Source organism: Eumetopias jubatus, unplaced genomic scaffold (genome assembly GCF_037043125.1).
Source record: "Eumetopias jubatus isolate StellerSeaLion01/CBP00866 unplaced genomic scaffold, mEumJub1_p1.0 scaffold_11, whole genome shotgun sequence".
NCBI classification, from domain to species: Eukaryota; Metazoa; Chordata; class Mammalia; order Carnivora; family Otariidae; genus Eumetopias; species Eumetopias jubatus.
In genome coordinates, this window is record NW_028274817.1 from 28,091,624 (window position 1) to 28,104,139 (window position 12,516).

General features: G+C 45.3%; 1 protein-coding gene across 3 annotated transcripts in view; it reads left to right on the forward strand.

Moving 5' to 3' along the window:
• The first annotated feature begins 6,796 nt into the window (after positions 1-6,796).
• The window catches only part of LAMP2 (lysosome associated membrane protein 2), a 39,127-nt gene continuing 33,407 nt past the window's right edge, over positions 6,797-12,516 (forward strand). For 2 of the 3 annotated variants that reach the window (XM_088028662.1, XM_028087763.2), the window contains exon 1: positions 6,797-7,026. In XM_088028662.1, the coding sequence (XP_087884788.1) occupies positions 6,963-7,026 (64 nt within the window). In that variant the 5' untranslated portion in view covers positions 6,797-6,962. The remainder of the gene's footprint in view (positions 7,027-12,516) is intronic. The other variant, XM_088028661.1, reaches the window with a different exon arrangement.

Sequence of the window (12,516 nt, forward strand, 5' to 3'; positions counted from 1 at the left end):
GCACGTTATTTAAACTTTCTGTGCTTCAGTTTCCTCATCTGTAAAACAGAGAGAACAGTGTCTGCCATATAGGGCTGTCTCGAGAATCCCACGAGATGGTACGTGGAAAAGGCTTACACCAGTCCCTGGCATATAGGACCTGTTATAGCCATTACGCCTTTTCGGGTGTTACCAGCTTAGAGATGGTTCTAGAGGACTGCCATGGATATGCTCTTTGAGTGTTCTCATTTGAGTTTCTATTTTTAGAACAAAATCCACCAGAATCTTTCATCATAAAACAGGCCTATCTTGGGCACTGAGAAAAAACCTAGGGTTTTAGATTAGTACAGCTAAAAGTGAACATGGCGATTTTCTCGTCCAATGTTTCTTGTACTTTTTTTTTTAGCGACAGAGCCACGAAAACTTATGCTCTAAAACAAAGAAAACTGGAGCCATTGTCTTCTTTACTCGCTCTGAGATACCTCCCCTGACCCCAAGGACCCATGGAACATACTTTGAGAAACACTGACGGGAGTTCAAACACTTACTTAGACGGTAAAGTGTGATTAAGTGGCCAAAGAGATGAAGCAGCCTAAAGAGGCCACAGAGTGAGTAGTGGCCAAACCGGGATCAGAAAGCAGCTTCCCTGGTTTGTAAGCTGAGGAGAGTGAGCGAATGTGCGGTGGGAGCAGGGGGCTAGATGGGGCATTATGGCCAAACCTCCGAGAGGCCCTGCCAAGCCCATCATTTAGGTTTTACCTGGAGGGTTGTTGTCTTCATCCTGCTTTACAGGTCTTCAGGTAGACGTGCCTACCCCCGGGGGGGCCACCCTGGCTGTGTCTGGGGAGAAAGGATGGAGAGACGCCCATGGAAAGAAAGGGATGGCATCAAAGGATGTGGACTTGTTTTTCTCAACTTCTGTTAAATCCCTAATAAAGTGGTTGGCCGATGGGCTGTCCTTCCTTAAAGCCCGAAGTAGAGCCAGCAAGTGCTTAGGTGAACAGTCAGCTGCCAAAGGGAGGAAATAACATCCGGAAGAGGGATGTTGCTAGGAAACTCCCACAGTTCAGTTCCTAAGAGTGCTAAGGTCTGCGCCTGATCAGTTCTGCACCAGCACTGAACAGCGCCCTCGGGGTTTTCCCGGCCTCTCTCACTGACAGGACACTTTGATGAGTGGGGCCTTTTAGAGCCCAGGCTTGGAGCTAACCAAGAATAGAGCACTAGACGAGAAGTACAGAGATGAGAATTCTAGTCTCCGTTTGCCTGCCCACTTGGGCAAGTAAGTTGAGCTCCCTGGGCAAAATGGAGAGGTTGAAGCGGACGAGGGCTCTTCTGATTTGAACATGTCCATCGCTTCAAATCAAGGGTCTGCAACAAGGGGCCACCATCTTGTGCCAAAGAGCTGGCTGCGGCCTTCTCAGTTGTATCTGCCGAGTCGGGTTATCGTCATCATGAATACCGTCACCAGGTGGGGTTAAGGATTTCTGAAGGTGAACCCTCTCCTCCAAACCCCTACTGCAAAGGAAGGGAAATGGGACATTATTTCACAGTTTGTGGGTCGTACTGTCCTGGGATCATTCTCCCGCATAATCTGTTGTGTTGAAAGAGAATGTGGGGGTCATGGGGGAGGTATAAGTAAGGTTGGCATGCAAGTGTGTGTGTGTGTGTGTGTGTGAGAGAGAGAGAGAGAGAGAGAGACCGAGAGAGAGAGAGAGACAGAGAGAGAATGAGACTCAGAAAGAGAGAGAGAGAGAGAGAGAGAGACGAAGAGACGAGGAGAAAGTGGTAGAGGTGGAAGGCAGATGTTTGTCAATGGTCAGCTGGTTGGTCCAGTGGAAAGAAGGCATATAGTCTGCCACTTTCCCTGATGTGACTCAGATGGAAAAAACTGGGGAAATATTCTGCTGGGGAGACCATTCTTCCAGCTCAGCACTTAGGTCATATAGTCTCCAAAAGCCAGATCCTATTCTTAGATCTGTTATTCATTCATTAATCCAATATACATTTACCGAGCACTTACTATGAGAAGAGATTGGTAAAAAAAAAAAAAAAAAAAATGGCCACGTCCTCTGCCCTAAGGAAGCTCACAGGCTACTCTGGGGTCTGGGCCAGTGAACAGACAATTACAGTGTGATGAATGCCATGATGAGGGAAGTCCAGGGTATTGGGGGGAACCCGTTGGTGAAACCCCCCCTAATTCAGCCTTGGCTGGTTAAAGAAGGTTTCTTCTGAGAAAATCATGTCACCTGGAGAAGCAGAAGCCAGCCTGCTGTTGGAGGAGGTGGAAAAAGAAGGAAAGTTCTAGGCAGAAGGAGGACTACGGGCTTTAAAATTTTTTTTCTTTGTGCTTAGCAGTGTTTTACAAATATTCTTCACTGGAAATATATTACATTAATATAGAAGGAATTTTAGAATTTAAAGGTTAACAACGGCCCTCCCTTAATCAGTGAGCACCAATGAGAACTTCCTTAGGTCTGTGACATGCTGACAGAGGGCAAAGGGGACACTATAATGACCACGACCGATCACAGCATTGGAAATATTTGTTAATTTCTTTCTATATGTGAGCACTTTCCACGTACCTCACTTAATCCTTACAATAATCCTACATGATAGATACTACTGTTATCACCTCCATTTTACAGATGAGGAAACAGAGGCCCAGAAGTCACACAATTAGGAAGTGGAAGAAATGGGAATCAAATAGAGGCAGTCTGAGGCCCGAGCTTGGGCTCTTCCCTACTAGGCTGTGGGACCCCTCTGTAAGAGACTAAAGCGATACGCACAGGAGACGAACTAGTGTTTTAACTTCCCCGTCTTCTAAGAAGCAACTTCTTGCAGTCAGCTGACTATGCTTCTGTCTCCTCCAAGTCGGGCTTGGGGAGGGGGGAAGAGGGGAGAGTCTTCATTTGGGCGTGGAGAGGGATATCAGATGCACAAAGCATGAAGTGATTTTCCGAAGGTTGCATGATAATCTGATGGCTGAATGCGTTCCAAAAACCCATTTCAGCATCACAACTTCTGGACCCCACTTTGCTCTGGCCACGCCAGCAAAGTTTATTCTGTGCTAAGCGCCCAAATTTCAAACCAGCGACTTCACTCTAAATGGTTTTTTAAAATTCCTTTATAGTGATGCTGTTCTGTGATGAAATTTCTATGTGCACCACAAGGTGGTGCTGCAGACAGATCTAGGGATTTGTTTGAAAGGAGTGGTTTAAGGATATTTGTGTTTTTACGAATTATGATATAGCTACACAATTAAATATTAAGCAGCCATTTGAAAGGATGAGGTAAAGCTATATGGCTTTTAAGAAATATCTTCAAGATATGCCACTAAGTGAGAAAAGCTCGATCCCAGGATCATGACCTGAGCCGAAGGCAGCTGCCCAACCGACTGAGCCACCCAGGCGCCCCAAAACTTTTCTTTTTTTAAACTGAGGTATAGTTGACACACAATTTACATTGGTTTCCGGTGTACAACGTAGCAACTGGACAAATCTATATGTTATGCTACACTCACCACGAGCATAGCTACCATCCGTCACAGTACAACATGATTACAATACCATCAACTGTACCCCTTATGTTTCGTAAGCATTATCACGTTCTCATTCTAAATCTCTGTATCTTTATGTCCCTTTCCCCCCTCTGACCCACACATTTCATTGTCTTTCATTTACCAAATCTGATAGGACCATTATTTCTCACGCCATTCAGAGTGTTCACATTTAGGGATGTGTTTGCCAGCGATTTCCCGCTCCCTGGCCAAAAAGTCATGAGCTCGCAAAGCCGCTCAAAAGAGTCACAGGGGCCCCTGGCTGGCTCAGTCAGTGGAGCGTGCGACTCTTGATCTCGGAGTTGTGGGTTCGAGCCCCACATTGGGTGTAGAGATTACTTAAAAAAAAAATTTTTTTTTTTAAAGAGTCATAAACAGGGGATGCTGGCTGGCTCGGTTGAGCGTGCAGCTCTTGATTTCAGGGTCGTGAGTTCGAGCCCCCCGTTGGATGTAAAGCTTGCTTAAATGAATAAATAAATAAAAACTTTAAAAAAAAGTCATAAACTACCTATGGGGGTAGAGGGTGGGGACGGGGTGTGCTGAGGACTTCTGCACACTGGGGAGGTAGGTGGTGTGCTAGGAGAGAGGAGGTGCACTTAAAAGCACTCTGGATGCAGCAGCAGCAACCATCAAGACACCGGATGTGAAGCTCAGAGGGGGGGGGATCCCACAGAGTTTCTCAAACATGGATGCTGGTCCCACACGTACACATCTGCCTCCAATACAGAAGAGCTTGTGCTAAGCTCCTTTGACTGTGCTGGGGTCATGGGACACTGCCTGCCAAAGGGACTGGTTCTCACGAAATGGTGGTGAGTATGGAAGCTCAGACCAAACAAAGATTTGAGAATGTTTAATCGATTCATTCTAACAACACACCCACCATTTACTTACCGCTTCAAAAACATTCTGTCTCCTGAGGTTCCCGTCCCAGTCAGGGAGCTAGTGTTTGTTTTTGGTCAGGGGAAAAGGTTGTGATAGGGAGATTTAGCTTACCAATCTGTTTATATCTTACTGTCTTCCATTTTTTTTATTTGATGATACCTGCAGAAAGTTAAGGGCAACAATGTATTAAGCTGGACATTTCACTAACTGTGATGCTGTTTCCTTATATTTTCAATAAATGAACATTTATTCTTATAGAATCCTAGCTGGGGACCACCTTAGAGATCATCGCTGGCCTGTTAACATTGTCTTGGGGAGTTTAGAGAAAAATATAATGCCCAGGCCCCACTCCCTACCAGCTGAACCAGAACCTCAAGGGCTGGGACCAAGGGGTAATGTTAGTTTTTTTTTTATATTTTATTTATTTATTTGACAGAGAGATAGCACAAGTAGGCAGAGTGGCAGGCAGAGGGAGAGGGAGAAGCAGGCTCCCCGCCAAGCAGGGAGCCGGACGTGGGGCTTGATCCCAGGACCCCAGGATCATGACCTGAGCCGAAGGCAGCTGCCCAACCGACTGAGCCACCCAGGCGCCCACAATGCCAGTTTTAAGGTCCCACCAGTTATTCCAGTGCAGCCAGGATTGAGAAACTGCTCTGGTCTCCTTTTATTTTATGGATAAAAATACAGAAGTTAAAGAGATGAAGTGACTTGCACCCACTTTGGCAGCACATATACTAAAAGAGTTGAAGTGATTTTGCCCAAGGTCACGCTGCCAATAAACGGTATCTAACTTTTCTGACTGCCCATCCAATGTTCTTTCCACTATGCTCTTTTTGCGTCTTCTTCTAGAACTTAGGGTTTCGCTGAACATTATAGTTAGGTGATTTACAGTTGAGGGAGAAGGGACAGAGTCCATCAGTAAGGATGGGTGGGGAAACTTGTAAGGACTCAACTCAATCAAGGATTCTCCAGGACATGGCTCCTTTCAAGTCGTATTGGTGGTAGGACAGTCAAATGACCTTCTTTTGCTAAAAGCATTGTCTAATACTATAGCGTATATTAGTTCCTCATAGAGCAAGTCAGCTGCTCGTGACTCAGTTGCACCTATGAAGAAGTCATGAATAAGTGTTCTCACTTTCAGGAATTAATCATATTAAAGCAAATGACAGGATATACCAATGACTCCTAATTTTTGAGCAGGGGTGGTTGTAGGATGAGGACTCACAGGTCCCATTTGAGAACAGGTAAAAGCTACAGCCCCTCACCCCCTGAAAAATACACATACATAAACGTTGCAAGTAATTCCTGGAGATTCACAGACGGTCCCCTCCACCCTCGCCCACCCCCAGCAAGTTCATCCATTGACACCAGATTAAGATCTCTGGGGCTAGACGCCTTTGGAGCTCTATTTTTTAATGTTTCTCCAAAGTGTAGTCTGGGAACCACAGAAATCGGAATCACCTGGGGTGTTTGTTCAAAAAGCGGACTCCAAGGGCAGCCAGAGACCTACTGTTTCAGAATCTCTGCGAATGAGGTATAGGAGTCTGTATGATATTAAAACTCCCTAGATGATCCTTTCTGACACTAACATTTGAGAATTAGTGCTTTGTCCCAACTTGAGATTTTTTTATAGTTTTTGAATGCTTTCCTCTGTTGACTATTTTAGGTTTCATCTGTTCAATTGTTAAGTATACCAAATAGTATGTTTAGTATGAATTCATTAAAGAATATTCACATGTGGATATGCATAGGAAAAGCAACTGGAAGGATAGCTAGATAACCATCTGTCTCTGGGTAGTGGGAATATGGATGAGCTTTATTTTTCCCCCTTTATCTTCCTATTTTATTTTTCTCTTTCCTATTTTCTTTCTTTCTGTATTTAAAGAAGATTCTTCCTCTTTCTGAGTTCAATTCCTCCATCCGAAAAACAGGGTATTGTAACTAGGCGAACTTCAAGGCCACGTCTTGCTCTGGCGATCCGCGACACCATATTACCCCCTAGCTCCCTTATCCATTATCAGTCACGTGAACAGCAGGGGTAACAACAGTGTTCCTAGAACAATTGTGTATTATTTTTATATATATTACGTTGTGATGCTTAGCAACCTTTTTAATTCAACAAAATTATTCTCTTCCTCCTCAAGGAGTTGGAACTGAAATGAACTCTACTACGTACACCCCGGAAACTTAATCCTCTCTTTTAAGCCTTAGAAAAAGCCGACCGCACAGAGCTCTTAGGCTCATAAGAATGATTGTGAACCAAAAAGCCAGGGCGTGGTCGCCCCGCCCACCGGCTCCTACATCACCACCCCTCGCGCCGCTTTCAAGCGCGGAGATTGGCTAAAGGCAAGAACGAGCCCCGCCCCTAGTCTTATGACCCGCACAGAAGCGCCGAATCTTGGCGTTTGCTGGGCTGTGGTCGGTGGTCCGCGCTCCTCTTGGCCCGGTTCCTCAAAGCCTTTTCGCTGGTGTTGCTGCTGCAGTTGCCACCGTCGCCGCCACCTCCACCCCGAGCAGCCGCCGCCGCCGCCTGCTTTGCGGAATCATGGTGTGCTTCCGCCTCTCCCCGGTTCCGGGCTCGGGGCTCGTTCTGCTCTGCCTTGTCCTGGGTGAGTTGTCGGGCCCTCCTGCTCTGTCCCTCAGCCTGGGCCCGGGGAGCCCAGTTCAAAGGCCACAACCTGAAAGACTGGTCCGGGAGAAGGGGGGGGGGTGGGTTGAGAGGCTGAGCGGCTGACACTGGGCGGCGGCGCTTGGCCCGGGGAGGCGAGCCGTGACCTAGAGAAGGCCTGACCGAGGGATGGCGGGGAAGAAGGGCCCGTGGGAGTGAGAAGGGGCAAGTAAGCGCGGGGGGGGGGGGGGTGGCGCCGAGGGAGTAGGTGGGGAAGAGTGAGGAGTGGAGCCGATCTGGGTAGGAAGAGTAACTTGGGGAAGATACTGAGGAGTGAGTCGTAGGAGGGACGTACGTGCGATTCTGGGGTGGCAGAGACAATTAGAGTCCTGGTTTCTTAGGATCAGGGAAGAGTTTTGAAGATGGTGGAAAATTATGGGATGAGAGCGAAAATTGGGGAGGGAAGAGACTGTCGCCTGCGTGAAGAAGCTTGGGGGAAGGGTGGGGGGTAGGGGCAGATATGACCGTAGAGTCTGGGGCACAGCGAGGAGGCTAGGGGGGCGGTTTGTGGGTGGGAATTTGAGGCCCAGGAGGAAGGGTGAGTAAAGAGATGAGGAATGATGCTGGATTTGAGTTTGGTAGTTGGAGTTTTGAGGGGTAGGGACCTAAGGTGGCCCGGGGCAATTTCCAGGCGAGAAAACTCAGACCTAATCTCTGGAGACTAAAAGGAAGAGGGGGAACTTTGGTGGGGAGTGAAGATCTGACTTGGAGGTGTTGAGGATGTCGGTTTCCTTTTCTTTTTTAAGATTTTATTTATTTATTTAAGAGAGAGAATGAGAGAGCACATGAGAGGGGGGAGGGTCAGAGGGAGAAGCAGACTCCCTGCTGAGCAGGGAGCCCAATGCGGGGCTCGATCTCAGGACTCCACGATCATGACCTGAGCCAAAGGCAGTCGTTTAACCAACTGAGCCACCCAGGCGTAGTAGGATGTCCGTTTAAAAAGACTTAAAAACAACCTCCAGGTATTTCGGTTGGGAGGGCCTCCCAGATGTGAGGTTTTGGGGGTGGTGGTCGGAGTCGTGTACGCTGCCTCTCTGCCTTCAGAAGCTCCTTCTCAGTGGCACAGCTGGCCATTTTTTTCATTTTTGGAGGAGAAAGATAGGTAACTTGTTAAAGACTGGGTTGTTACCAAGTCATAAGAATGGCTGGATGAATGTTGGCTGACTGTTTTATACCCCCCTCCCCCAAAGATCACTGGGTCCCCGAGGGCTGTAATGTCTGAAAGGTGAACTTTGACCAGAAGGTCTCTTCCTGACCTCATTCATCCTGTGCTTGTTGCTATCCACCGACTTGCTGTTTGTGACCAAAAAAAAAAAAAAAAAGAAAGAAAAAACCCAGAAGGAACAGACCCAGATGGGAGTGGCGAGTAAATAGAGATAATAGGGGTCCGAGAAGGCAGTGAGAGGTGCACATGCTGTAATTCACATTTCAGTAGCATAAAATCAGCACCCTAAAATAGTGGATTCTCAAAAAAGGGGCATTTGGCAATATCTGGAGACATTTTTGGTTGTCGCAACAGGGGATTGCGTTCGGCATCTGGTGGGTAGAGGCTGGGGATTCTGCTAAATATCCTACAGTACACAAAATAGTGTCCCCCCAACAAAGAATTATCCACCTCAAAATGTCAGTAGTGCCGAAGTTGAGCAGTCTTGCTCCAGAGTGATAGCGCTGGAAGGGTTCTTGATGATCTGATCTAGTGATTCTCAAGGATCTTTTTGAGGGGGTGCCTGTCAGATAAAACTTATTTCTAAAAGAATACCAAGAAGTTATTTTGTCTTTTTCACTCACACTCTCACCAGTGTACAGTGGAGTTTTCCAGAGGCTTCATCCTGTGTGATGACATCACCACTCTGATGGCTCTGATGTTGTGTTTTATTCACTTCTCATTTTTAATTTCGAGCATTGCAAATACCAATAGATAGAACGCACGTAAACCAAAGCTCTTTGAAGTCCTCAGTGGGTAAGAGAGTAAGGGGTCCTGATACCAAACGTTTCGGACTCCCCGAACTAGTGCAGCTCTCCAAATAGGCAGGAGACGCCTCCATAGCCCTTCTGAGAGGGGGCCTTGGAGACTGCTCAAACACAATTCGAAGCTCTAACACTGCTGTGAAGCACTTACTGAGGAGCCGGTGACCCTAGGAGAGGATTGTTTACAACGAAAAGCACCTTATCAGTGGCTAGAACACATCTGACTGAGGCATCTGTTAATCAGTAGTGCACTGCCAATTGAATCTGCACAAACACAACACGGTTATTGTTTAGAGAAAGTGAAAAAAAATAATAGCTGTCCTGCTTGTTGGCTTTCGTGTCATTAGATTTTTTTTTTTAATGAAAGCTTTTTTGTTTTGTTTTTACAAAAGCAATGCTTGCTCATTGCAGAAAATAAACAGGCAAAAAGAAGCACATAAAAGAACCCGTCAGCTCATCTGCTAGTTTGCCTAAATTTATTGATCGGGACTAACTAGATTCATCTTCTTGGAAGATTTCCAAGGTCGATTTCCTCCACTTCCAGGTTTAGAACAGGATTTGGAGGAGTAGAAGTTCATAATGTACCTAGACTAGATTTTTCAGACGATGTCAGGGTGAAATAGAAATCATCTCTTTGATACAGCTTTTTCTGGCAGCTGCGTGTTCAGGGTGGAGCTCAGACTCCTTCCATGCGGCTTTCTTTCTTAAGACTTGAGCCCATCTTGAGTTGCTTGGTGGGTTTTGCATACATCACAGTGGATACCAGGAATAAGGTTTTTAAGAACTCCGTAAATATTTGTAAAGGAGCTGCTGTGAATTGTGCTCTTCCGGGGTACCACTGAAGGGGGATCTGTCCTGAATTTATAGTCTCATTAGCTCGAGGGCTCAAGCTGTGCCAGTTTCACTTTGCAACTTTATAACTATTCTGGCTCCCCAGAAACTTTTTAAAAATAGCTGCTTTAGAGCAAGTATAGAGGAGAGTTCTTAGGGGTTATGTATTATTATTGGTCCTTTTCACAGAGATTAAGTTATGCTCTTTATTTGAATGAATTATAACTGACTAGAGAACTTTCTGAAGAAAAGCTCTGTGAGTTTTCTGAAGAAAAGCTATATAGATGCATTATAAAGAGAGTAGTGGCTAAAAATCATTTCCTAGCATCGTTGCGTAAGTGTTTTTTCTTTGTGACGTCATAGATTTCAGAAATCTTCTGTTGTCATAGATTTTTTTACAACTAGTTTGACTTCTTGGTGCTTTTCTGGGTGGGAGAAACCTCATATAAATATCCTGAGTGTGCTTCACTGGTAGGAGGCCCCCTCCCACAAATGGTTATCTATCGATTACCCGGTGAGTGGAGACCTGAGTGTTGCAGGGAGGCCAGCCAGGTGACCATCTGGAGGAATAGGAGTAAATCTTGTCATTCCCAAACTCTTAGCTTATTAGGCTAGCCTATTTTCCACTCTTTTTAAAAATCCCATTGCCAGGGGCACCTGGGTGGCTCAGTCGTTGGATGACTGCCTTCGGCTCAGGTCATGATCCCAGGGTCCTGGGATTGAGCCCCGCATCGGGCTCCCTCTTCGGCAGGAAGCCTGCTTCTCCCTCTCCCACTCCCCCTGCTTGCGTTCGCTCTCTGGCTGTGTCTCTCTCTGTCAAATAAATAAATCCTTAAAAAAAAAAAATCCCATTGCCAGTCAGATCTCCCCTAAGGCATTAGTCTCTGAGAGCCAAGACTATCTTATGCACTGTTATTTCTAATTGCCTACTTAGCACAGCACCTGGTACATGGTTAACCCTGAGATTTTTGTTGAGGGTATTCATTGGTGGGCACTGGGGATATGACTGTAAATTAGACCAACTTGGTCTCCTTTTTCTTCCGTGAACCTTAAATTATGTTTCGCAAGAGGTGTTTTTTGTGTCTTTGTATTGAGAACTTCAAGATCAGTGCTAAGCAGTGCAGATAATTATAAACCATTTTACTGATGTACAATCCCATATCATAATGCTAGTATCTCACTCGTACCCCTTCAGATATACCTCCATAGTAGGCAGGGTTAACATGGAGAACTAGGAAGGCCTCGGTGGGAAGGAGAATAAGGTTTTCACAAAGAACCAATCTCCCTCCCTTTGGAGGTGATCTGAAAGAGAGAGCAGGAGATCTCTCTGTAACCTTAACCACATTCGTTAAGCTGATAACTTTGATTTCAAGGTTCTGCTAAAATTATTTTTAGCTATAGTAGAGATACTTGAAAGGACAGGCTTATTATTTGTCCATTAGCCATTGGTTATCACATCTGATAGGATTATAGATATTCAAATATTTCCCAGGAGCGCAGCTTTCTTCCATATCCTTGAGTGGAATTTGCGATTGACAATGATTTCATAGCAGTGTAGCTGACTTAAGTGATCACTTGGTGCAGGAAGCCTGCTCTTCCTCCTGTAGTGACAAAAGCATTCCGATCATAATTTCTTATTAAAGTGATCAGAGATCGCCTCAGATCCAAAAGTGTACCCTGTAAGTGCTTGTTGTTATCTTGCTGTGCGTTGCAAAAGAATTCTGGAGGTCTGCCAAACACCACTCACTCAGCAATAAGCATTTTCCATTAGTTGAATAGTGTTGAAGCTCACTTCCTTACCCACTGCCTGATCTTAAATTATTTTGTAGCTTAAAATCATTTTATTACTTTTCTTTTTAAAAGAGATTTACCAGAAATTGAGAGTATCAGCAACTGAATGGGTGGTTGTACCTATATTAGGAAGCATAAATGAGGACTTAATAAGTGAGGAACAGTTAATCTGATTTATTAAACCTATGAACAGCAAAGAAAGAATAAATAGGTACTGTATGCCTATGTCGTGTTTTTGTTGTTGTTGTTGTTTTTAAGACCCTTTGCCCAACATCATTCTGAACTGACGAGTTTGAGTTCAGGAGTTTATAACTTAACATGATGAAAGTAAACATAGAATTAAAATTTAGGAAGGATTCCTTTAGGTGCTCGATTTACTAGAAGGGAAACTTGTAAGCTGGAATATCCAATTTGCTTGGCAAATTTCTCTTAGCTCTGAAGGGCTTGCATGCTTTCGAAGAACCTGTTCGAGAAGTACTTCAATTCTTAGTTGAGGATAACTTGCCTAGAGTCTCACAGCTAGTAAATTGGGCTGACTTGATTTGAATTCTAGCTTTTCAGTGCCAGGGATGGGGCTCTTAATCGCCTCATTATATTGCCTCTTAGATCATTGTTTTTTATTGGTTTTGTTTTACCACTACTATTATGTTCCCACCCCACCCTCCTTTTGTTTGCAAATGTACATATATATTTAAAGATTTTATTTATTTATTTGACAGAGAGAGAGGGAACACAAGCAGGGGGAGTGGGAGAGGGAGAAGCAGGCTTCCCGCGGAGCAAGGAGCCTGATGCGGGGCTCGATCCCAGGATCCTGGGATCATGACCTGAGTGGAAGGCAGAC